The sequence below is a fragment of the Schistocerca americana genome, chromosome 2, assembly GCF_021461395.2.
Source record: "Schistocerca americana isolate TAMUIC-IGC-003095 chromosome 2, iqSchAmer2.1, whole genome shotgun sequence".
NCBI lineage: Eukaryota > Metazoa > Arthropoda > Insecta > Orthoptera > Acrididae > Schistocerca > Schistocerca americana.
The window spans coordinates 106,748,520-106,776,162 of NC_060120.1; the positions used below are offsets into that span (position 1 = coordinate 106,748,520).

At 43.5% G+C, this 27,643-nt stretch overlaps 1 protein-coding gene across 1 annotated transcript in view; it reads left to right on the forward strand.

The window, feature by feature from the left end:
* The window catches only part of LOC124596585 (centrosomal protein of 78 kDa-like), a 128,539-nt gene that overhangs the window by 36,682 nt on the left and 64,214 nt on the right, over positions 1–27,643 (forward strand). The window contains exon 3 of the mRNA XM_047135777.1: positions 4,453–4,637. Within this exon, the coding sequence (XP_046991733.1) occupies positions 4,453–4,637 (185 nt within the window). The remainder of the gene's footprint in view (positions 1–4,452; positions 4,638–27,643) is intronic.

Here is a 27,643-nt window from a genome sequence, read left to right on the forward strand (position 1 = left end):
TGGAACTGATTTTCCATTATCTGTTCTTCTTTGAAATAATTATGAAAAATCCGCCTCGATTGCATGAACTACCTGGTGTTTACCTAGGTTTCAGCGTGGGTAACCACGGATCGGGACCTAACTGATTGCCAAAAGTTGTCACACAAATAGCAAATTGAGCAAATGATAAAAGCAATGATGCGCGGGAATTAAGACGTATTTGATAGCAACGCATGACAAACTTTGTGCACGGATGGTAAATCAGCCACAAGCTAATGTGGAGGTCCTATAATTAGGTAGAAATTACAACTAAACTAAAAAGATAGCTATGCTAAGGACGTTATTGTTAACGGATAAAACTGCACTAATAATGATGTAGACCGAATTTTTTCTATCTTTAATGAGTTTCATGATAACATCAGTTTTACACTGGAGAAGGAATCATTGACGAGGTCCTTGAACTATTTGGATCTCACGTTGATGGTGGTGGATAGCCGTATTGAGTTTAATATATATCGGAAAGACACGTCCTCTGATATCATCATTTCTGTAGATTCGGCGCATCCACATGCCCACAAGATGGCCTTTTTCCATTCAAGTATACATCGAGCTACAGCTATCCCCTTGTCACCGGAGGTGCTAGAAACTAAATTGGTCATACTGGAAGCTATCACTAGAAATAATCATTATAGTTCACAACTGGTAAGACGTTTGTACAATAAGAAAATAAATAAAAATATGGTACGCCTCCCACATTAGGAGATTTAGTAAATGGCAAACCAATGGCAACAGTATCTATCCCTTTTGTAGGTAATGTTAGTTACAAATTAGGGCGTTTGCTTAGAGCCTATAACTTTAGAGTAGCCTTTTCCACCAACAATAACCTGCACGAGAATTTAATCCACTCGTTGCAGATGACAGATGATAAACTGTCTCAGTCTGGAGTGTATAAATTACTTGCGGTGACTGTCCAAAACTTTACATAGGTCAAACAGGCCGAGCTCTCATGACGAGATATAAAGAGCACAGCCCCACTAGAAGCGGTGATGGCACGAGGGTTTCCACTTATGCAGAACACCTTATATAAATGGCTCATGCGCCGAGTCCTCCGTCTAATATCGAGTTGCTTCATGCTGAAGTTAAGGGTTCAAAATTGGACATCTTAGAAGAAATGCAGATTTTTAAACACTTGCAGTAAGCCAAAGCCGATGTCCTTAACGAATTAAAAAACAGAAATTTCTTTGAAGGTGCCGGTCCTTTACTTGATTCTTCACATTATGTTGCACGACGTCACGTCGAAGTTGGTTGATGCCCGCGCACGATGTTCATTGTTCACGGATGGTAACGATGCCCCCCCCCCCCCACCCCCCACCCCCCCATTTTGGTATGTTTTCCCTCCTACTGTGTTGAGGGTTTGGTTAGCCAAGAAGAACACCATTTGTATTTTCTTATTGCTGTGTGCTTTTAGGAGGTATTTTATGTATCTTCGTTGGCTTCTATGTAATTATAAAATCATGGAGCCAAGGTATGTTATAAATGTTTAACGTCTTCTGATTATGGCGTGGTCAGCAGCTTAGTATTATGGCGATGTAGCAACTATGGTTGTTTCTGCTGCAGATATTATTAGTGCAGTTTTATCCGTTAACAATAATGTCCTTAGCACAGCTATCTTTTTAGTTTAGTTGTAATTTCTACCCAATTCTAGGGCCTGAGTACGACATTCACAATACCAGAAGGAATCAGTGACCCCTATGACCATTATGTCAGTTCTAGTTTTGGAGGAGAAAAGGGCTGCTGAACTGCCCCACTCCTCAGGCAAATTATGTTCTCGTTTGTTTACGCTTTCAGCCAAGTGGTGTGTTACACTGTCTGCACTTTGTCTTCACTCCTTCCATTATTTGTGTTCTACAAAGAACTTTGCAGTAGCATAATAATAGAATCACTTTTTGTGGGATTAATAAAATAGTTTTAATAATAAATTAATTAATTAGTTTTTTAATAGCTGAGAGATATTCTAATGGGCATAAATTATTTTTAAAAAAATCATTACACAATAAGGACAACATTTAATCACTTTGTGTTAGATGATGGAACAAGCAGTTAACAAAATATGGAAAAGAAACATGCTTCTAAGATACCACTCTCTGCACATACAGTTTCTCAAATTGTTATAAAATAAATTTTGGACACCAGTATAGCTATTGTGGGATGTCAACATACCTTTCATTTATCTGTTTCTCAAAAAGAGTGAAGCAACAGATATCTAACTCAACATTTTTGTAACTATTTGGCAATTAATCACTTCATTCTTCAGAAAAATACCAGCATACTTACTTTGATTCAAAATATCTCAGTACAAACCATCACCTCAGTTGCCTGTTTCTCCAGTTGATGGGACTATACATGCTTTAACTGCGAGTGTACTTAAGTACTCCTAACATCAGATTAATTGATCCTAAGTATATTCATCACTTTCTCTTAAAATATAGCTCAGAGCATTGCCTAAAGACAAGATTGATAGCTTATTTGGTATATTTCAACTCTTTGTTTTACAGAATTAGACAATCATTGTTATTGTACAACCAAAAAAGTTAACTGTGTGAAACATTAAAGCATTACTTTGCAGGAGATTTATGGAAGTTGAAGTTAATTGTTAACTCATGATGGTAAAGTTTATGTTGGTGTAGTGAAATGAACAAGTCAATCAAAGGTATTACCATTGTTCTGAGGCATCAAGGGATCACCAATTTAGTACTGGAGGGCAGTGTGGAGGGTAAAAATCATACAGGGAGACAAAGAGATGAATACACTAAGCAGATTCAGAAGGATATAGGTTGCAGTAGGTACTGGGAGATGAAGAAATTTGCACAGGGTAGAGTAGCATGGAGAGCTGCATCAAACCAGTCTCAGGACTGAAGACAACAACAACAGATAAAAATGTTTGTTGGGGAAGTTTAGGTAGGACATTGAAGATAAATAAAAAACAGTTTAATCATTTAGTTCTACAATTATTTACTCATCAATGTTAAATCATGGGAGACTCAAAATAAAGAAGAATCAGATAATTGTGACATAAGGTGCACATTTCCCTTCATCAACATGTTGAAGTTCTCATCTGAGTATGAGGCTCATTTAGGAGACAAAATGTACTTGCATTTTTTGCCTACGGAAAATGGTTGTTTGGCTGCAGCACTTCAGGGTATAGGGGTATAATGTTTAATAAATAAATTTACTAAAACCTGCTTCCCAAGAAATACTGCATCACTGAATGAGTTTTTGACATGTCCAACCACATTTTGACTAGATTCTGGGTTTTACTTTTTACAGATGTGTTAGTACTAGGCTTCTCTTTAGATTGAGTGACAGATGTTAAAAAGTCTTTGTCTTCCTCATCATCTTCCTCGTAGGTACCTAATTAATGAGTAATGGACTCAAAGAAAGTTAAAGAGTAAGTTAATGTTTTTTAATTAACTTACATGTTAACTTTGTTAATTAATGATTAATGAATTAAAGTCTTGTACCCAGCTCTGGGGACAGTGGACTTAAAGTAAATAAAGTATTTACTCAGCAGAAGCAACCAACAAGAATATTGTGTAACTAGGTACCCACACATCTAGCCGTCTAGCAGAGTTCTCTTTGAGGATCTTGGAATTCTTACACTCGTGTCTCTCTCTCTCTCTCTCTCTCTCTCTCTCTCTCTCTCTCTCTCTCTCTCTCAAGAAGACTTGTATATTACAGTCTTTAAGTAGACTTCACCTCCTTATCAAGGGTTCTAAGTAGTTATATGCACTCCGATGCAAAGGTTTCAACAAGCTACCATCTAACTTGAAAATTGGGTATCTCTACCAGTACAAAAGAAAATTAAAAATATAAATTAGCTACTCATTTTATGAATTATCTTATTATCTTGTTTCAGTGATTGAAAATTCCTGTTTGCTACATAGCACACAACAGTGCTCATTGTGAAGCTGCATACAAGTAATAGTATATTGTACAGGCTTATGTTGTTAAATTATTTTTGTATATATAACATAATGCCATATTAAACATTAAATTAATTAGATGTAAGTAACAATTAAAAAATAAAAAACAGTGTTATCAAGTAAATAATAAGCTACCAGTAGAAGATGAAAAGTGCCTATTTAATATAACTGAAGAAGTAACAGCTTTTTCCCTTTTTCTTCTTGTCGTCCTCCTTCAGATGCACAACTTTCTTTCTACTTTACTGGGCTTCATTTACCACACATTGTATTAAGCACTATGACAGTTTGTTATTGTTACAGTGTATGGATTAAGTTTTTATCATTTACTTTTCTATTTTTAGTGTATACTTTGACCCATTCTATGTCCCTAAAGGCTCTCCTCCTTTGAGATCTACAGAACACAGTGAATGAATTATTCAGGATGCTATAAATTAAAACACTCAGAGACATAAGCAAATTATGTGATCTATTTTTAACTTCTTTTTTTCAGTTCACCATAATTTTTATGGAAAAAGAAGAAGTAATGTCAGACACAGGCCTCTGATCCACACTGATTTTGGTATGAATGTTGTCATCAACGCACTCAAGAAATGCTTAACGCGGACTACAGTGCTAACGCATTTGATCTTGGAAGGACTCTACTTTACAAAAAATAATCTGTCTTTATTGTGTACAGTACGTATTTGTTTAAACCTACTTATTCACACACTAATAGTCTAAGGTCTCCCAGACTGACATCATGTGACTTTTGTTTTACAAAAACTTTTAAGTCACATTGTTCAGAGGTCAGTTGATGTCATTGGCAAGCTCAAAAAAAGCTATTCACCATTGTACACATGTCCCAGAATAACAACTAAAAATCCTCTTTTGTGTCATTCCACTTATCATACAAGTTTTTCTCATGACTTGTAGCTCCCACACTGAATCACTGTAATGGTACTGTGAATTGTATTGTATCACAGTACAGACCATTGGCTGAAATGAGGCAGTGAGGTCAGTGAGACACTGTCCTTACATTTGAAAAAAGTATAGCTCAAATTCCGACCACCCCCTCAGTGATTTCCATACATCAATTTATACAAAAGGTGAAATTCTTTGCCTTGGCACCGCACAGCTGACATCCTTCCATATTGATGTCCACTCAGGTTATTTTTTTGTCACTCAATATTGTCTCATATAATGGAAGGAAACATTCCACGTGGGAAAAATTATATATAAAAACAAAGATGAGGTGACTTACCGAACAAAAGCGCTGGCAGGTCGATAGACACACAAACATACACACAAAATTCAAGCTTTCGCAACAAACTGTTGCCTCATCAGGAAAGAGGGAAGGAGAGGGGAAGACGAAAGGAAGTGGGTTTTAAGGGAGAGGGTAAGGAGTCATTCCAATCCCGGGAGCGGAAAGACTTACCTTAGGGGGAAAAAAGGACAGGTATACACTCGCACACACGCACATATCCATCCACACATACAGACACAAGCAGACATATTTAAAGACAAAGATTTTGGGCAGAGATGTCAGTCGAGGCAGAAGTGTAGAGGCAAAGAAGTTGTTGAAAGACAGGTGAGGTATGAGTGGCGGAAACTTGAAATTAGCGGAGATTGAGGCCTGGCGGAAGACGAGAAGAGAGGATATACTGAAGGGCAAGTTCCCATCTCCGGAGTTCGGATAGGTTGGTGTTGGTGGGAAGTATCCAGATAACCCGGACGGTGTAACACTGTGCCAAGATGTGCTGGCTGTGCACCAAGGCATGTTTAGCCACAGGGTGATCCTCATTACCAACAAACACTGTCTGCCTGTGTCCATTCATGCGAATGGACAGTTTGTTGCTGGTCATTCCCACATAGAATGCATCACAGTGTAGGCAGGTCAGTTGGTAAATCATGTGGGTGCTTTCACACGTGGCTCTGCCTCTGATCGTGTACACCTTCCGGGTTACAGGACTGGAGTAGGTGGTGGTGGGAGGGTGCATGGGACAGGTTTTGCATCGGGGGCGGTTACAAGGATAGGAGCCAGAGGGTAGGGAAGGTGGTTTGGGGATTTCATAGGGATGAACTAACAGGTTACGAAGGTTAGGTGGACGGCGGAAAGACACTCTTGGTGGAGTGGGGAGGATTTCATGAAGGATGGATCTCATTTCAGGGCAGGATTTGAGGAAGTCGTATCCCTGCTGGAGAGTCACATTCAGAGTCTGGTCCAGTCCCGGAAAGTATCCTGTCACAAGTGGGGCACTTTTGTGGTTCTTCTGTGGGGGATTCTGGGTTTGAGGGGACGAGGAAGTGGCTCTGGTTATTTGCTTCTGTACCAGGTCGGGAGGGTAGTTGCGGGATGCGAAAGCTGTTTTCAGGTTGTTGGTGTAATGATTCAGGGATTCCGGACTGGAGCAGATTCGTTTGCCACGAAGACCCAGGCTGTAGGGAAGGGACCGTTTGATGTGGAATGGGTGGCAGCTGTCATAATGGAGGTACTGTTGCTTGTTGGTGGGTTTGATGTGGACGGACGTGTGAAGTTGGCCATTGGACAGGTGGAGGTCAACGTCAAGGAAAGTGGCATGGGATTTGGAGTAGGACCAGGTGAAACTGATGGAACCAAAGGAGTTGAGGTTGGAGAGGAAATTCTGGAGTTCTTCTTCACTGTGAGTCCAGATCATGAAGATGTCATCAATAAATCTGTACCAAACTTTGGGTTGGCAGACTTGGGTAACCAAGAAGGCTTCCTCTAAGCGACCCATGAATAGGTTGTCGTACGAGGGGGCCATCCTGGTGCCCATGGCTGTTCCCTTTAATTGTTGGTATGTCTGGCCCTCAAAAGTGAAGAAGTTGTGGGTCAGGATGAAGCTGGCTAAGGTGATGAGGAAAGAGGTTTTAGGTAGGGTGGCAGGTGATCGGCGTGAAAGGAAATGCTCCATCGCAGCGAGGCCCTGGACGTGCGGAATATTTGTGTATAAGGACGTGGCATCAATGGTTACAAGGATGGTTTCCGGGGGTAACAGATTGGGTAAGGATTCCAGGCGTTCAAGGAAGTGGTTGGTGTCCTTGATGAAGGATGGGAGACTGCATGTAATGGGTTGAAGGTGTTGATCTACGTAGGCAGAGATACGTTCTGTGGGGGCTTGGTAACCAGCTACAATGGGGCGGCCGGGATGATTGGGTTTGTGGATTTTAGGAAGAAGGTAGAAGGTAGGGGTGCGGGGTGTCGGTGGGGTCAGGAGGTTGATGGAGTCAGGTGAAAGGTTTTGCACGGGGCCTAAGGTTCTGAGGATTCCTTGAAGCTCCGCCTGGACATCGGGAATGGGGTTGCCTTGGCAAACTTTGTATGTGGTGTTGTCTGAAAGCTGACGCAGTCCCTCAGCCGCATACTCTCGATGATCAAGTACCACGGTCGTGGAACCCTTGTCCGCCGGAAGAATGACGATGGATTGGTCAGCCTTCATATCACGGATAGCCTGGGCTTCAGCAGTGGTGATGTTGGGTGTAGGATTAAGGTTTTTCAAGAAGGATTGAGATACAAGGCTGGAAGTCAGAAATTCCTGGAAGGTTTGGAGAGGGTGATTTTGAGGAAGAGGAGGTGGGTCCCGCTGTGACAGAGGACGGAACTGTTCCAGGCAGGGTTCAATTTGGATGGTGTCTTGAGGAGTTGGATCATTAGGAGTAGGATTAGGATCATTTTTCTTCGTGGCAAAGTGATACTTCCAGTAGAGAGTACGAGTGTAGGACAGTAAATCTTTGACGAGGGCTGTTTGGTTGAATCTGGGAGTGGGGCTGAAGGTGAGGCCTTTGGATAGGACAGAGGTTTCGGATTGGGAGAGAGGTTTGGAGGAAAGGTTAACTACTGAATTAGGGTGTTGTGGTTCCAGATTGTGTTGATCGGAATTTTGAGGTTTTGGAGGGAGTGGAGCTGGAAGTGGGAGATTGAGTAGATGGGAGAGACTGGGTTTGTGTGCAATGAGAGGAGGTTGAGGTTTGCTGGAAAGGTTGTGAAGGGTGAGTGAGTTGCCTTTCCGGAGGTGGGAAACCAGGAGATTGGATAGTTTTTTGAGGTGGAGGGTGGCATGCTGTTCTAATTTACGGTTGGCCTGTAGGAGGATGCTCTGAACAGCCGGTGTGGATGTGGGAGAGGAAAGATTAAGGACTTTTATTAAGGATAGGAGTTGACGGGTGTGTTCATTGGCTGAGTTGATGTGTAGGTGAAGGATTAGGTGGGTGAGGGCAATGGATTGTTCAGTTTGGAACTGGTATAGGGACTGATGGAAGGAAGGGTTGCAGCCAGAGATGGGAACTTTGAGTGTGAGGCCTTTGGGGGTAATGCCAAATGTCAGACAAGCCTGAGAAAATAAAATGTGCGAGCGTAATCTGGCTAGGGCGAAGGCATGTTTGCGGAGGGAATGTAAATAAAACTTAATGGGGTCATTGTGGGGGTGTTGTGAGGGTGACATGGTATTAAAGGTGGAAAGTGTAACATGAGGTGAAATGAAAATGAAAATAAAAATATAAATATATGGGGAGAGATAAAGGTGAACCGGAAAGAAACTGGAGATCTGGAATGAAAAAAGGCGAAAAGGTGTTGGTTACAGCTGGGCTATGTTGGACTTAGGTTGGTAGACAACGATGTGCATAAAGGTTAGGTGGTTGTGTTGCCGCCAAAACACGTTAAAGGACGGAGAAATTCGGGAAAATTTCGAAAAAACTGCGTGTAGTATATTAAAAGGAGTGGTACTGTGGTGGCAGATTATGAAAATGAGGCTAACAATTGTCTGACGAAGAAATAATGGCGTTAAAACCTGTGGGAAGCGGCTAAAAATGATCAGTGATGTGGGAAAAACGGAAATGGAAATAAAGCGAAAGTTATTAGAACTGGCCGAAATGGTTGTTTAAAAGGTGAAAGGAGCTGTTTGTGAACTAGAAACGGTGGATATTATAGCGGCGGTAGTGCTGAAAGCGGCAAAAAAAATTTATTTTTTTGGTTATGGTTTGGAAGTGGGTTACGTATTATTGAGTATATATATAGGCGGGATAAAATAGTATAGCAGATTACGGTAAAAAGGAGAAGGTGAATACAAAGTGAAACTACTGGCAAAAACAGAAAGAGGAAAATAAGACGACAGAAAAGATTTCGAAATGCCAACAGTGACAATAACAAACGTAATTGTTGGATTCAAATTAATGATATCAATATAATGGAAGGAAACATTCCACGTGGGAAAAATTATATATAAAAACAAAGATGAGGTGACTTACCGAACAAAAGTGCTGGCAGGTCGATAGATACACAAACAAACAGGGCAGGAATATCATTACACCAACAACCTGAAAACAGCTTTCGCATCCCGCAACTACCCTCCCGACCTGGTACAGAAGCAAATAACCAGAGCCACTTCCTCGTCCCCTCAAACCTAGAATCCCCCACAGAAGAACCACAAAAGTGCCCCACTTGTGACAGGATACTTTTCGGGACTGGACCAGACTCTGAATGTGACTCTCCAGCAGGGATATGACTTCCTCAAATCCGGCCCTGAAATGAGATCCATCCTTCATGAAATCCTCCCCACTCCACCAAGAGTGTCTTTCCGCCGTCCACCTAACCTTCGTAACCTGTTAGTTCATCCCTATGAAATCCCCAAACCACCTTCCCTACCCTCTGGCTCCTATCCTTGTAACCGCCCCCGATGCAAAACCTGTCCCATGCACCCTCCCACCACCACCTACTCCAGTCCTGTAACCCGGAAGGTGTACACGATCAGAGGCAGAGCCACGTGTGAAAGCACCCACATGATTTACCAACTGACCTGCTTACACTGTGATGCATTCTATGTGGGAATGACCAGCAACAAACTGTCCATTCGCATGAATGGACACAGGCAGACAGTGTTTGTTGGTAATGAGGATCACCCTGTGGCTAAACATGCCTTGGTGCACAGCCAGCACATCTTGGCACAGTGTTACACCGTCCGGGTTACCTGGATACTTCCCACCAACACCAACCTATCCGAACTCCGGAGATGGGAACTTGCCCTTCAGTATATCCTCTCTTCTCGTCATCCGCCAGGCCTCAATCTCCGCTAATTTCAAGTTTCCGCCACTCATACCTCACCTGTCTTTCAACAACTTCTTTGCCTCTACACTTCTGCCTCGACTGACATCTCTGCCCAAACTCTTTGTCTTTAAATATGTCTGCTTGTGTCTGTATGTGTGGATGGATATGTGCGTGTGTGCAAGTGTATACCTGTCCTTTTTTCCCCCCTAAGGTAAGTCTTTCCGCTCCCGGGATTGGAATGACTCCTTACCCTCTCCCTTAAAACCCACTTCCTTTCGTCTTCCCCTCTCCTTCCCTCTTTCCTGATGAGGCAACAGTTTGTTGCGAAAGCTTGAATTTTGTGTGTATGTTTTGTTTGTTTGTGTGTCTATCGACCTGCCAGCGCTTTTGTTCGGTAAGTCACCTCATCTTTGTTTTTATATATAATTTTTCCCACGTGGTATGTTTCCTTCCATTATATTGATATCATTAATTTGAATCCAACAATTACGTTTGTTATTGTCACTGTTGCATTTCGAAATCTTTTCTGTCGTCTTATTTTCCTCTTTCTGTTTTTGCCAGTAGTTTCACTTTGTATTCACCTTCTCCTTTTTACCGTAATCTGCTATACTATTTTATCCCGCCTATATATATATACTCAATAATACGTACCCCACTTCCAAACCATAACCAAAAAAATAAATTTTTTTTGCCGCTTTCAGCACTACCGCCGCTATAATATCCACCGTTTCTAGTTCACAAACAGCTCCTTTCACCTTTTAAACAACCATTTCGGCCAGTTCTAATAACTTTCACTTTATTTCCATTTCCGTTTTTCCCACATCACTGATCATTTTTAGCCGCTTCCCACAGGTTTTAACGCCATTATTTCTTCGTCAGACAATTGTTAGCCTCATTTTCATAATCTGCCACCACAATACCACTCCTTTTAATATACTACACGCAGTTTTTTCGAAATTTTCCCGAATTTCTCCGTCCTTTAACGTGTTTTGGCGGCAACACAACCACCTAACCTTTATGCACATCGTTGTCTACCAACCCAAGTCCAACATAGCCCAGCTGTAACCAACACCTTTTCGCCTTTTTTCATTCCAGATCTCCAATTTCTTTCCGGTTCACCTTTATCTCTCCCCATATATTTATATTTTTATTTTCATTTTCATTTCACCTCATGTTACACTTTCCACCTTCTAATACCATGTCACCCTCACAACACCACCACAATGACCCCATTAAGTTTTATTTACATTCCCTCCGCAAACATGCCTTCGCCCTAGCCAGATTACGCTCGCACATTTTATTTTCTCAGGCTTGTCTGACATTTGGCATTACCCCCAAAGGCCTCACACTCAAAGTTCCCATCTCTGGCTGCAACCCTTCCTTCCATCAGTCCCTATACCAGTTCCAAACTGAACAATCCATTGCCCTCACCCACCTAATCCTTCACCTACACATCAACTCAGCCAATGAACACACCCGTCAACTCCTATCCTTAATAAAAGTCCTTAATCTTTCCTCTCCCACATCCACACCGGCTGTTCAGAGCATCCTCCTACAAGCCAACCGTAAATTAGAACAGCATGCCACCCTCCACCTCAAAAAACTATCCAATCTCCTGGTTTCCCACCTCCGGAAAGGCAACTCACTCACCCTTCACAACCTTTCCAGCAAACCTCAACCTCCTCTCATTGCACACAAACCCAGTCTCTCCCATCTACTCAATCTCCCACTTCCAGCTCCACTCCCTCCAAAACCTCAAAATTCCGATCAACACAATCTGGAACCACAACACCCTAATTCAGTAGTTAACCTTTCCTCCAAACCTCTCTCCCAATCCGAAACCTCTGTCCTATCCAAAGGCCTCACCTTCAGCCCCACTCCCAGATTCAACCAAACAGCCCTCGTCAAAGATTTACTGTCCTACACTCGTACTCTCTGCTGGAAGTATCACTTTGCCACGAAGAAAAATGATCCTAATCCTACTCCTAAAGATCCGACTCCTCAAGACACCATCCAAATTGAACCCTGCCTGGAAAAGTTCCGTCCTCCGTCACAGCGGGACCCACCTCCTCTTCCTCAAAATCACCCTCTCCAAACCTTCCAGGAATTTCTGACTTCCAGCCTTGCATCTCAATCCTTCTTAAAAAACCTTAATCCTACACCCAACATCACCACTGCTGAAGCCCAGGCTATCCGTGATATGAAGGCTGACCGATCCATCGTCATTCTTCCGGCGGACAAGGGTTCCACGACCGTGGTACTTGATCGTCGGGAGTATGTGGCTGAGGGACTGCGTCAGCTTTCAGACAACACCACATACAAAGTTTGCCAAGGCAACCCCATTCCCGATGTCCAGGCGGAGCTTCAAGGAATCCTCAGAACCTTAGGCCCCCTGCAAAACCTTTCACCTGACTCCATCAACCTCCTGACCCCACCGACACCCCGCACCCCTACCTTCTACCTTCTTCCTAAAATCCACAAACCCAATCATCCCGGCCGCCCCATTGTAGCTGGTTACCAAGCCCCCACAGAACGTATCTCTGCCTACGTAGATCAACACCTTCAACCCATTACATGCAGTCTCCCATCCTTCATCAAGGACACCAACCACTTCCTTGAACGCCTGGAATCCTTACCCAATCTGTTACCCCCGGAAACCATCCTTGTAACCATTGATGCCACGTCCTTATACACAAATATTCCGCACGTCCAGGGCCTCGCTGCGATGGAGCATTTCCTTTCACGCCGATCACCTGCCACCCTACCTAAAACCTCTTTCCTCATCACCTTAGCCAGCTTCATCCTGACCCACAACTTCTTCACTTTTGAGGGCCAGACATACCAACAATTAAAGGGAACAGCCATGGGCACCAGGATGGCCCCCTCGTACGCCAACCTATTCATGGGTCGCTTAGAGGAAGCCTTCTTGGTTACCCAAGTCTGCCAACCCAAAGTTTGGTACAGATTTATTGATGTCATCTTCATGATCTGGACTCACAGTGAAGAAGAACTCCAGAATTTCCTCTCCAACCTCAACTCCTTTGGTTCCATCAGTTTCACCTGGTCCTACTCCAAATCCCATGCCACTTTCCTTGACGTTGACCTCCACCTGTCCAATGGCCAACTTCACACGTCAGTCCACATCAAACCCACCAACAAGCAACAGTACCTCCATTATGACAGCTGCCACCCATTCCACATCAAACGGTCCCTTCCCTACAGCCTGGGTCTTCGTGGCAAACGAATCTGCTCCAGTCCGGAATCCCTGAATCATTACACCAACAACCTGAAAACAGCTTTCGCATCCCGCAACTACCCTCCCGACCTGGTACAGAAGCAAATAACCAGAGCCACTTCCTCGTCCCCTCAAACCCAGAATCCCCCACAGAAGAACCACAAAAGTGCCCCACTTGTGACAGGATACTTTCCGGGACTGGACCAGACTCTGAATGTGACTCTCCAGCAGGGATACGACTTCCTCAAATCCTGCCCTGAAATGAGATCCATCCTTCATGAAATCCTCCCCACTCCACCAAGAGTGTCTTTCCGCCGTCCACCTAACCTTCGTAACCTGTTAGTTCATCCCTATGAAATCCCCAAACCACCTTCCCTACCCTCTGGCTCCTATCCTTGTAACCGCCCCCGATGCAAAACCTGTCCCATGCACCCTCCCACCACCACCTACTCCAGTCCTGTAACCCGGAAGGTGTACACGATCAGAGGCAGAGCCACGTGTGAAAGCACCCACATGATTTACCAACTGACCTGCTTACACTGTGATGCATTCTATGTGGGAATGACCAGCAACAAACTGTCCATTCGCATGAATGGACACAGGCAGACAGTGTTTGTTGGTAATGAGGATCACCCTGTGGCTAAACATGCCTTGGTGCACAGCCAGCACATCTTGGCACAGTGTTACACCGTCCGGGTTATCTGAATACTTCCCACCAACACCAACCTATCCGAACTCCGGAGATGGGAACTTGCCCTTCAGTATATCCTCTCTTCTCGTCATCCGCCAGGCCTCAATCTCCGCTAATTTCAAGTTGCCGCCACTAATACCTCACCTGTCTTTCAACAACTTCTTTGCCTCTACACTTCTGCCTCGACTGACATCTCTGCCCAAACTCTTTGTCTTTAAATATGTCTGCTTGTGTCTGTATGTGTGGATGGATATGTGCGTGTGTGCGAGTGTATACCTGTCCTTTTTTCCCCCTAAGGTAAGTCTTTCCGCTCCCGGGATTGGAATGACTCCTTACCCTCTCCCTTAAAACCCACTTCCTTTCGTCTTCCCCTCTCCTTCCCTCTTTCCTGATGAGGCAACAGTTTGTTGCGAAAGCTTGAATTTTGTGTGTATGTTTGTGTTTGTTTGTGTGTCTATCGACCTGCCAGCGCTTTTGTTCGGTAAGTCACCTCATCTTTGTTTTTATATATAATATTGTCTCATAAGTATATGGTGAGGAAAAAAAAGAAATCATTCTCCCTCTTCATATACTGACATAGGAGTTGTCATACTGTCGTCCATTACATTATTCTTCAATTACAAGAAAAATTTGTCTAGTTACTGTAGTTTATTGATTATAAAAATTTAACATTTATAAAATATGCAGTAATAAACAAACGCATTAATAGTATATTTTACAGAGGTTTATTGTAGTGTGTAGAATTTCATACATATTTAGCATATGGACACACAAAATCCATGATATGGTTTCAGTCAGCTTTTTTGATATTCTGCACCAGATATTTCATAGTGCATAAAAGTTCAAAAAAATTAAATTTTTTTAAAAGTAACCAATGGTTGTAAGCTATCAAGGATAAAGTGTCAGACAATATGCCATCTATATCTTTATATGTAACTGTTATAGAAATGACTCATAACCAGTCAATGAATGCAGACATAGCTACCAGCATCTCACAAATTCCTTCTGATTACTATGAAAAATCAAGTAATCATTGATCTTGCTTGTTTCGTTCTTGTGTAGGCAAAAGCATTTCTGAAACTGCATGTCAACAGTCAAATCATTACCAGCCATTCTTCAATTTATATGAGACTACTGAATTATGAATATAAATCTGTGAAATCTCTGACAATGGTACCATACTTGCCTTTCAGATGCAGTAGAACCCCTCCTAATCCTTCAACTAGCCCAGGAAAAATGAAACTTTGCAAACATTAAATCTTGCACATTTAGTCAAGAACGTCATTAAAAATGGTAAAATCACAGGTGTGCCTAGAACTCTCCATCACGATATGGTTAATCTCAGGCTCATGGTGGAAAGGTTAATACTACAACAAAAGGCTGCACATTGCACTTGTCTGTCGGTGACCTCAAACACTACATATTATTTGTGGAATTCCTGAATGGAAGGAGCAGGTGACAGAGACAGAGAAGAAGTCCATCTTGGGTCAGATACAGCCCCAAACACTTTCCCAATTAATACCAATAATGAGCCACTACTGAAAGAGACCCATACTTCATATACACTGATGACCAAGCTTTGGTCATCAGGGGCAGTGTATGTGAGAAGTTTGAAGCAATGTTCTCTAAAGCCTTGAGAGCCTCAAACAATATTGACTTAAGTCCAACAGATAAAAAAATAAAATCAGGTTCACATCGCCTCTGCAACAGGCATGCTCCATGTTACATGGAGAAGAACACTATTGAAGCATTGCCCATATTCTAAATACTTTGGTGTTATTCTGGACAGTGTCCTGAGATATATGCTGCTGTGCACCAACACCAGAATGAAATTCAGTGGCAGAAACAATACTCTCTACAAAATTGTACTCTCAGATTGGGTCTTTAAACCAAAAATGGTAAAAAGAACAGTGCTGGAAATTTGCTGTGACGGTGAAGAAAATACCTCTGTAATTTGCTAAAAATGTGCTCATGTTAAGCAACTTTATGTTGCACCTAATTAAGTCTGCAAACTCATCACCAGCTGTCTAACCTATTTCCACAGATAGCATCTACAATCTGGCAGGAACTGTTCCACCAGCATATGGGAGGCACATGCCTACAAAGAGAGAACGGAGTCTTCCACATTCAAACAACAAGTGCTAAATGGCATTTGACAGGCTCCCCAAAGGCTAAAAATCAAGAAATAGCTTGCTCAGAGCAACTGAGGACTACAAACACTAAACTCAACTGAAAGTGGAGACATGTTCAACTTCTAAAGTGAATTGCTGCATAAATCTACTAGAACTAGACCATGCCCATCCTGAAAATGAGCTGTGGACAGAAACAACAAGATCCCAAGCAAATCTCCTAAAATGAAGATACCTTTAGTAGTGTTGGCAAAAGGAGATCCCAGACAGCTAGCAGTGCTGTTGCCAGTTTTCAGTTGCACAGCAAAAACTGCTGCAGGTGAAAACAACAGTCTTCTACATAACTGCCGCAAACTGCTGCATTACCATAGACATGTTTGCAAAATCCCATTATATAATTTGTAGAGGCAGGTACAAAAAGCAGTCGCATCAAGCCCACTGCAGCTGTTAGGGATCTCCTTTTGACGATTCTTCTAAAGTACCATTTAATCTGTGCAGTTGTGGTTGGTACAGACAACCCAACACATGCATTCCTGCTTCCTGCTCTGATTGCCCCACCTATTGCATGCTGGATAGGAATATCAGAAGAACAAGTCCCTGGCCATCTCAGACCTGGGAATTCTGGAAATCTCTTAAGACTGTGGACAGGGAAAAAAAGATCCAATGCAAATCTAAAGTGTGGATACTCAGTACCATCTAACAAGTATAAATGTGGTGAAGTCCAGACAACCTAGTACATGTATTCCTACTGTTAACAGCCCCACTAAGTTCAACCTGGGTGACCTCGTATCAGGAATTCCTAATGCAGTTGACATTGTCCTCTTCTGACCTAACTAATCTTTTCTGTTTCATACAAATTTACTTTGTGTGTGTGTGTGTGTGTGTGTGTGTGTGTGTGTGTTTTGTACTGTAAATGTTATAAACACCGTAAGTGTACTATGTGATTTATTCTTATAAATTGTACTGACTTTTTACCATGTAATTTGTAATCTGCAATGTAGGAAATGATAGATTGCTACTTACTGTAAAGAAGACACTAAGTTGTAGGCAAGCACAATTAAAAGACATTTACAAAGCTTTTGAGCATAGCCTTCATTGGCACAAGAGAAACAGAGGAACACAGACCATTCATACACACAACAAGCCCATCTCACATACACGACTGCCAACTTCGGCAGCTCAGGTGGAATGCAACTATCACATGGAATGGCAGCAGTTGTCTGGAGCAGTTGGGAGGGGAAGTGGAAGGGATAGTAGTGTATGGGCAGAGGGATGGAGGAACACTGTCTGGCAGAGTGTGCAGTGTCTAGAATGCCAACAGGCACAATGCAGTGGTAGGAGAGAGGGGGTGGAAACTGTTGGGTGGAGGGTGTGAGGTCAGTATGTTACCATAGGTTGAGGCTGTTATAATTACGAAGTGGAGAATGTGTTGTAATGATAACTCCCATCTCTGTAGTTCAGAAAAGCTGATGGTGGAGTGGAGGATCCAGATGGCTCCTATCTAACCACCTGCTGGTCACCTTTCAGGAATTTCTTACCTCTATCTTAGTTTCACCATCCTTCCCCAGATCCCTTTTCCAGAGTGCCAACCTTTCAGCAGAAGAAAGAATAGCCAAGACGACCTGAAAACAAATCCTGACCTAATCATCATTACTGCAGACAAAGGTTCCACCACTGTTGTTATGAATCACAGTGACTACCTGGCAGAAGGCCTCCACCAATATCTGATTCTTCCACCTATAAACTCTGTGAGAGGGATTCTATCCCGGATGTCCAACACAAACTCCAATCCCTGCTTAAACCTTAGACTCCTTGCAGAACCTCTCCCCTGAATCCATCTCGCTCCTCACCCCTATGACACCCTGCACACCCAGCTTCTACACGTTCCCCAAAATCCACAACCCAACAATCCTGAGCACCCCTTTGTGGCTGGTTATTGTCCCCCACTGAAAAAAATTTTGGCGCTCAATGACCAAAGCCTCCATCCAATTGCCTGTAATCTAGCCTCTCACATCAACAATATCAACCACTTCCTTCACCAGCTCTCCACCATTGCCACCCCTTAACCTTCTGGATCCCTGCTCTTCACTGTTGACACCCCTCCCTATACACCAACATCCCTCATGCCCATGGTCTTACTGCTATTGAACACTATCTATCCCAACATACTTCAGACTCCAAACCCACTGCCGCACTCCTCGTATACCTTATTAACTTTATCCTAACCTCTACTACTTCTCCTTTGAAAGGAAAGTACACAAACAAATCCACGATACAGCCACAGGCCCCTGCATGGCATCCTCCCACGTCAACCTGTTTATGGCATCTGGAGGAGACCTTCCTAGCCTCCCAAAATGGCAAACCCTTTGTTTGGTTCAGGTTCATTGATGATATATTTATGATCTGGACTCAGGGCAAAGACACCCTATCTTCATTTTTTCCCAACCACAACAACTTCTGTCCCATCTTCTTCACCTGGTCCTCCTCATCCCAGTGTGCCATCTTCCTTGACATTGACCACCTCCTCTCTGGTGGCTCCATCCGCACCTCAGTCCACATTAAACCCACCACCCATCAATACTACCTGCATTTCAACAACTGTCATCCCTTTCACACAAAAAATCATTGCCACACAGTTTGGCCACCTGGGGGCAGTGTACCTGCAGTGGTAAGCACTCCCTTGCTCAGTATGCTAAGGGTCTCATCAAGGCCTTCACAGACAGCCACTAACCCCAAATGCAGTCCACAAACAGATCCCATGCCATTTCCCCTCACAACCCCAATTCTCTCACCTCCACCAAGAACTAGTCACAAGGCAGTGCCCCCTTCATCACCCAGTACCACCCTGGACTGGAACAACTGAACCACATCCTTTGCCAGGGTTTTGATTACCTATCATCATGCCCTTAAATATCAACCACTTCCTTCACCAGCTCTCCACCATTGCCACCCCTTAACCTTCTGGATCCCTGCTCTTCACTGTTGACACCCCTCCCTATACACCAACATCCCTCATGCCCATGGTCTTACTGCTATTGAACACTATCTATCCCAACATACTTCAGACTCCAAACCCACTGCCGCACTCCTCGTATACCTTATTAACTTTATCCTAACCTCTACTACTTCTCCTTTGAAAGGAAAGTACACAAACAAATCCACGATACAGCCACAGGCCCCTGCATGGCATCCTCCCACGTCAACCTGTTTATGGCATCTGGAGGAGACCTTCCTAGCCTCCCAAAATGGCAAACCCTTTGTTTGGTTCAGGTTCATTGATGATATATTTATGATCTGGACTCAGGGCAAAGACACCCTATCTTCATTTTTTCCCAACCACAACAACTTCTGTCCCATCTTCTTCACCTGGTCCTCCTCATCCCAGTGTGCCATCTTCCTTGACATTGACCACCTCCTCTCTGGTGGCTCCATCCGCACCTCAGTCCACATTAAACCCACCACCCATCAATACTACCTGCATTTCAACAACTGTCATCCCTTTCACACAAAAAATCATTGCCACACAGTTTGGCCACCTGGGGGCAGTGTACCTGCAGTGGTAAGCACTCCCTTGCTCAGTATGCTAAGGGTCTCATCAAGGCCTTCACAGACAGCCACTAACCCCAAATGCAGTCCACAAACAGATCCCATGCCATTTCCCCTCACAACCCCAATTCTCTCACCTCCACCAAGAACTAGTCACAAGGCAGTGCCCCCTTCATCACCCAGTACCACCCTGGACTGGAACAACTGAACCACATCCTTTGCCAGGGTTTTGATTACCTATCATCATGCCCTTAAATATCAACCACTTCCTTCACCAGCTCTCCACCATTGCCACCCCTTAACCTTCTGGATCCCTGCTCTTCACTGTTGACACCCCTCCCTATACACCAACATCCCTCATGCCCATGGTCTTACTGCTATTGAACACTATCTATCCCAACATACTTCAGACTCCAAACCCACTGCCGCACTCCTCGTATACCTTATTAACTTTATCCTAACCTCTACTACTTCTCCTTTGAAAGGAAAGTACACAAACAAATCCACGATACAGCCACAGGCCCCTGCATGGCATCCTCCCACGTCAACCTGTTTATGGCATCTGGAGGAGACCTTCCTAGCCTCCCAAAATGGCAAACCCTTTGTTTGGTTCAGGTTCATTGATGATATATTTATGATCTGGACTCAGGGCAAAGACACCCTATCTTCATTTTTTCCCAACCACAACAACTTCTGTCCCATCTTCTTCACCTGGTCCTCCTCATCCCAGTGTGCCATCTTCCTTGACATTGACCACCTCCTCTCTGGTGGCTCCATCCGCACCTCAGTCCACATTAAACCCACCACCCATCAATACTACCTGCATTTCAACAACTGTCATCCCTTTCACACAAAAAATCATTGCCACACAGTTTGGCCACCTGGGGGCAGTGTACCTGCAGTGGTAAGCACTCCCTTGCTCAGTATGCTAAGGGTCTCATCAAGGCCTTCACAGACAGCCACTAACCCCAAATGCAGTCCACAAACAGATCCCATGCCATTTCCCCTCACAACCCCAATTCTCTCACCTCCACCAAGAACTAGTCACAAGGCAGTGCCCCCTTCATCACCCAGTACCACCCTGGACTGGAACAACTGAACCACATCCTTTGCCAGGGTTTTGATTACCTATCATCATGCCCTTAAATGAGAGACATCCTACCCAAGATCCTTCCCACCACTCCTAAAGTGGTGTTCCATCACTCCACCCAACCTCCACAGCACCCTAGCCCATCCCGGTGCCACTCCTAATTCAACCCCTTGCCACAGGATCATATTCCTGTAGAAGACCCGGGTGCAAGACCTAACCAATCCACCTACCCTGCACTTTCTATTCAAGTCCTGTCACAGATTTATCCTACTGCATCAGGGACTGGGTTACCTGTAAAAGCAGCTATGTCATTTACCAGCTGTGCTGCAACCCTTGCACAGCTTTTTATATTGGTGTGACTAACAATCAGCTGTCCACAAGGACAAATGGCCACCACCAAACTATCACCAAGAACAAAGTAGACCACCTTGTGGCACAGCATCCAGCTGAACATGATACGGTTGATTTCAATGGCTGCTTCACTACCCGAGACTTCTGGATCCTCTCTCCACCACCAGCTTTTCTGAATTGCGCAGATAGGAGTTATCGTTATGACACATTCTCTGCTCCCGTAGTTATACCAGCCTCAACCTACGGTTACATACCACTCTCACACACTCTACCCAGCAGTTTCTACACCCACTGTCCTATCATCTAATCCCCATTCTCGTCTCTCAGCCTCTTTGTTTGCTGTCCTCTAACAATGCACTCACCCATCTTTCTCCACTCCTCTCCTTTTTGCTCCTCTTTTCCCCACCTTCTTGCCCCACAACCTCCTGACACTGCACCTGTTGACATTCTAGTCCCTGCACACTCCAACAAACAGCTTCCGTCTGTCCTACTTACACACTACTATCCCTTCCCTTCCCCACTCCCTCCACATTGCTGCTGCCATCCCACATGATAGTTGCATTCCAGCCTCAGCTGCCAAAGTCGGCAGTCATGTGTGCGTGAAGTGTGCTTGCTTGCGTGTATGAATGGTGTGTGTTTCTCTTTTACTGATAAAGGCTAAGGCTGAAAGCTTTGTGTAAGTGTCTTTTAATTGTGCCAGTCTGCATCTTCTTTACATTAAGTAGCAATCTATCTTTTCCTATATTGTTGATATTCCTACATAGAATTTCCATTGTTTAATTTGTAATCCGATGATTCTGACATGAGTGAAAAAACTAAATTAGGAAGATTTCTGTAACAGTTCCTACATAGTGTAAAGTGTCCCACCTGATATGAATCCATGAACAAGACCTGCTACTGATAATGTCTGGTGGCCAGGATACTAAATCTCCCCCTCCCCGGAAATAGGCATATAGGGCCGAAAATGTCCTTGACTGATGCCAGTGTTGATTGGAGTGGGGGGTTGAAAGGCAGCCCTGTCTGCCAAGAGAAAAGACCATCAGCTCAGGCCCAATCCTGAGAAGAGAATCAGGCAAGGGCCGCATGGGCAGCGGAGGCAGCAGCATGCCAGCAGCATGAGACTGCTCCAGTGCTACCAGGGTGAGGAATGGTTGAGATGGATAGAGCAGTTCCTTCTCTATATATTCCCAAACCATGATCCCCTCACCTGCCCACTGCCAATCAGGAGCATGAGGACACAGACCATACCGAGGGGCCTGGAGCTTGGAGAGAGGGTAAGATACTCATCTGGTGGGGACCCTGGTGTCCGATCTGGGGCTCAGAGTTGGAGGCGGGACCAGCTACTGATCATAACTGCAGTCACAACCAGAGCTAATTTGCAATGTTAGGTTAGGGAGGTATGTTCAATCTAGATGTCAAAACAGCTAGGGCTCCCTGTGGCCTACGATGATGTCTGAGATCCATGCACTAGTCGAGCATGCATTCCTAGCCTGGGCATGCTGTATGGGTCATAGGAGGTGTGACAGGGTACAATGCCAGTGCCTATGTAGGATTTCAGCCAAACAGACCTTGGTCTTGGGTTTGGACTAATGATGAGAAAGCTGTGCAAGGCCTCCTCAGTCAAAGACATCTGCAATGCCTTCCACATCTGTAGGTGAGGACCATCCCCTCAGCCTCTGCATGGCGTCAGAGTGAAATGAGGCGGTAGTCAGATAATCAATGCTGTTATAGCGATAGAAGGCCTTGAGCTGAGCTGAAGTAAGGTGGGGCCCGTTGTTCAACACCAGGGTGCCCTCTCAGTGGCGAAAATCCTCTAAGTGCCATGAATGGTAGCAAGAGTGGTGACGGATGGCATGCACACCACATTCGAGAATTTGAGGATGGTGTCAACTACTAGCAACCACAGTGGCCCCTAAAATGACCCAGCAAAGTAATTGGGACCTGCTCTCATGGGAGGTCCATGCGGGGCCATGGGAAAAAAAATGTTGTGCTGGGGTTACCTGATTGAGGAGGCAGGCACAGCAGGAGTGGCACCCCTGTTTAGTGTCGGTACCAGTGCCAGGCAAGCAAACATGCTTCTGGGTCACTGCCTTAATGCGTGTGACCCCCAATGAGACACATGAAGTTGGAGGATGAAGGGCTGGAGTAGGTTCAGGATGATGATCCAACATTCAGTAGCATCCTCCATGGCCAATGTCAAGGTGTCCCTTCAAGGCATTGAGCTGATTGTGTAGTGAAAAATAATTTTGAAAACCCTCATTGGTCTGTGTGGAAACAATCTCAGGGCACCCTTTTATGACTGCCAAAACACCTAATTTCATGGGCCAACCATCTAGGGTTTGTTATAACTGGTGGTCCAGGGCTCATCAAAGTGTTTTGTGATAGTCGAATGCCATATCAGGGCCAAGAGAGAGCAGGACAGGGTGTCAGTATTGGCGTGCTGGGCAGTGGGGTGGAAATGAATTTCGTAATGATACCCACACAAAAATAGTGCCTAGTGTTGGTGGCACTGTGCCACCTTATTTGGGAGTTTAGAGCTGTGCCCAAACAATGAAAGTAAGGGTTTGTGGTCCATCAAGAGATGGAATTTGCTGCCATATAAATACACGTCAAATTTCTTAATGCCATAAACGATCACTAGTGCCTCATTCTCAAATTGGGAATAGTTAAGCTGTACTACATGTAACATTTTAGAGGTGAAGACAATTGGGCACTAAGAAGTATCCGCCAACTGGTAATACAAGACTGCCGTGATGCTGTACTGGAACAATCCACCATCAGTGTCAACAGCACTCGCGACATTATACGGCATTAGACACGGTACCACCTTGAGACTATCCTTAAGGTGCTGAAGAGTCTGTTAATAGGGGGCTGACCACACAAGCTAGGCCTCTTTTTGCACAGTTGACTGAGGGTCTCGTGATCTATGCCACTTGCATAATACATTATTTTCCGTTTAAGGTTGGTTGGTACTGCCATCTTTATGATCATGTGTAGCCATGATATCTTTGTGAGCAAGAATGTGCCCGAGGAGATAAAGAAACTATATTTTTCCAACTGACAGCACTAGCCATTTTCCTGGAACAATTTTGAAAACTGATTCAAGGTTCTGCTAATGTTCTGCATGAATTGATCCCATAGCAATAATGATCTTCAAATAATTCATAAAGTGTGGAATACCCTGAATCAACTGTTCTGTTAGGTTGGTTCATTTGTAGCATTTGTGTTTTGAATATTGGTATTTTGGCTGCTATGGGTTTATTTAACAATTGTCATTTTTTATTTGTAGTTCACTGTTACTGTTTGAGTTTACATATTGTCATTTTTAGATAGTGAGTGGAGCTGTGGATGCTAGAAAATGGAATGCCAGGTGGAGAAACCAGAAAATTTCCAACATATTCTTTGAGTTCAACAGAGGGGTGACGGCAGTGGAGGCAGCCAGAACATTTACACTGTGTGTGGAGATAATGCAATTGGACAGAGCACAGCAAGAAAATGGTTTTCTCATTAGTGATTCTCTACATTCAGGAAGACATGCAGGGTTTGATGAAGATCGTTTAAATGCATTAATCCACAATGATCCACATCAGGGTGCTTTAGAATTGGCAAGGGTGATAAACTGTGATCATTCTACCATCAAGAGACATTTTCATGCAGTGGGGAAGGTTCAAAAATTGGGTATATGGGTGCTGCATGGTCTAAGCTGAAATCATAAATCATTGGGTAGCCATATGTGCATCTTTATTTGCTTGTCATCAATTGACTTGTGAACAACACCGATCATTCCTATGCTAGACCAGTACTGGTGACAAGAAATGGTGTGGTTATGCTGACGTAAGGAAAAGAAAGAAATGGTTGAGGCCAAACAAAGTTGCCCATGTGACCTGGAGGCCATGCCTCTAGTTGTGCCTGGCTGAGATCAACCCGCTATCGAAAGTGCCCACTGGTAGCATACTAAATAGTTATTACATGATGTGATTGTGCAGACACACCTGCACTGAAAGGGTGGTTGTTGTTGTTCGTACTGACCTATGCCCAAGGGAGTGTGGAAGGGTCCTTATGTATCTTTGACAAACATGAGCAGTTCTAGAAATGTGAAGCACATTTCTGTATTCTTATTCAGCATAGTGTTTGAAACTGAAAGAAGTGAGTATTTCTAGTTCCTTGATGACAAGTTTTTGTTTAAGATTTGATAGATGCAGCCTCTTCTACATAGTTTTGTATGGTGCTGTCTTCTAGTGTTATTAGACTTACTGCACTTGGTTGTAACTATATTATTACTTTTAATTACCCATAAACTCTGTTGAATTGACTGTTACAGTTGATTTTGGACCACCTCTTCACAGTACTTCACCACCCATAAAAGTCTATAATTTCAAAACTTAACCATTTTCCATAGCTTGTTGTTGTTGAATATTATATCTGTGACATTGCAGTGCCTGTGTTGTTCAGAAGTATGACACAAAGTTCCTACGGGAATATACATAATAGATGTAAGAGTGCAAGTGGTAGACACGTGGATAATTACATACGGAATTTTGGGTCTGGCCATAAGTTGTGCTCGGATAGCCTAATGATAAGCTGATAGCTCACTATAAAGTGGGAAATCCGGGTTCAAGTCCCAGTTTGGCACAAATTTTCATTGTCATCATTCCATTATACAGCTGATGGTTTTTCATATTCATAACTGCAAATATGCATCATGTAATATTACATCTACTACAATTAATTTTAGATTGCAGATGAGGTAAAACAATAGCATGAATACAGAACAAAACAAAAATAAATAAAAAAGAAAGAAGCAGATTAAGTGAAGTAGCTATGAAAATCTCAGTGACACATTTAACAGAAGGAATCGTAGTACCTACATGGTGGAAACAACTTTGTAACATGCAACTCACAAATTTTTGAATAGAATGATTTTACCAAAAGAAATGAAATGCAATGCAGATTTTTTAAACCTCGAACTTTTTCTAAGACAATTGCCTACAGCAAGTTGTGACATATATCCAAGAAACTTTCCCAAATATAATCTTTGATAATGAAATAATCTGTAAGGGGTTGTGTGATCATCAGTGCACAATAAGAACTTGACAGTGGTGTAGAATGCACAAAACACAGACAGACTGTGATGGAATCCAAACAGCATGGAAGCACAACAAGCACTGAACTTCAGTTATGAAAGTCAAAGACATGTGCTGTCTCCGTTAGTGACTATGTTTTAGTCTCAGAATAATGCTGTTGCCATACAACCCCCACCCACCCACACTCCCTCCACCCTTCATTAGACCAGAGCTGAAAGAAAGTATGCAAAAGTGGGTCGACAGTAATGTTTATCCTGTGTAGGGGTGAACAGGAGAACTGTTGAGGTTTGGTGGTTGATTTCTCTCTTCTGCGTGAAACTGTTCTCAGTTTCAACATCCTTTCAAAGACTGAATCCCCCACATTTGTACATATTGCAAGAACCTACATCCAGAAATAGTGAATATAGGAACAGATGCCTACACAGGAATCATAGGCTGCTGCTCCTGTGGCATTGAAAACTGAGACTGTTGCTGCTGCCGTTGCTGTGAATACTGTTACAGAACCCGTGCAGTGTTTGTGATGTTCTGCAGACCTGCTAACACATAATCCTGATGTTGTTGCTGCTGTGGGTTAGTGGTGGACGAGTTCCTTGTTTTAGAAACAGTTCCAAATTGTCCTTGAACTGTTTCAGAGCAGAGCACAAGTTTATTTCGACATGATTCGGCAGGAAGTAGTCAGCACCCAGTGTAGGTTTGGTGACAATTACTGATACAGAAGTCCACTTTAAAAGCCATCTGAAACCTAAGTAATCCACTTCAGTCTGTTTGTCACAGGTAGAAATAATTTAACTCTTGGCTGCTGCAAGCCAAGACCTTGTCTTTGTTTGCACTACATAGCCAGTAAGTTGTTGATGTTTGGGTCGGAATCTACTAGGTAAATACGTGAAGTGTGTAAGTCCTTCATGTATAAACACCATGATCTCAGGTAGAAACTCTTAAAGTTGTGATGTGCAGGTAAATCATTGGTGCTCACATTTGCAGTGTTGGATGTGAAGAGATGTGGGTAGTGTGAACTGTAATTGTTGGTCAGCTCTCAGGAATTACTAACAGTTTCGCTGAAATTCCTCTTGTTGCTGTCATAAGTAATTTGTTACGCATTGCTACGTGCGCAGTTTCCTTCTTCCTGCAACTGTTTGGGTAGACACAAGGAGCAATGCACTTTCTGACCTATATGCTGAAATGTGTGTGGTGCTAGTGCCATATCAATGTGTATTTGTTGACAGGGTGGCTCATAGTTCTGTAAAACTGTTGTGGGGTGTTGGCCTCCCAGCTGATGTGAGTGAGTATTTTGTTGTATGTGAGCTGCATTTGGAGAGCATCCACAGATTGTGGCAACATGCAGACTTGTTCCATAAGTGGAATGCGCTGCTTCTCATAGCAGGCTGTTGAATCTGTGGCCATTAGCGTTGGCAAGTGCTCCCACTGCATGATGATGGAAGTAGTCACTGTTCATGATGATGGAAGTAGTCTCTGTTGTAATATCACTGAAAGATTGCATCACGAAATACACGCTGTCAT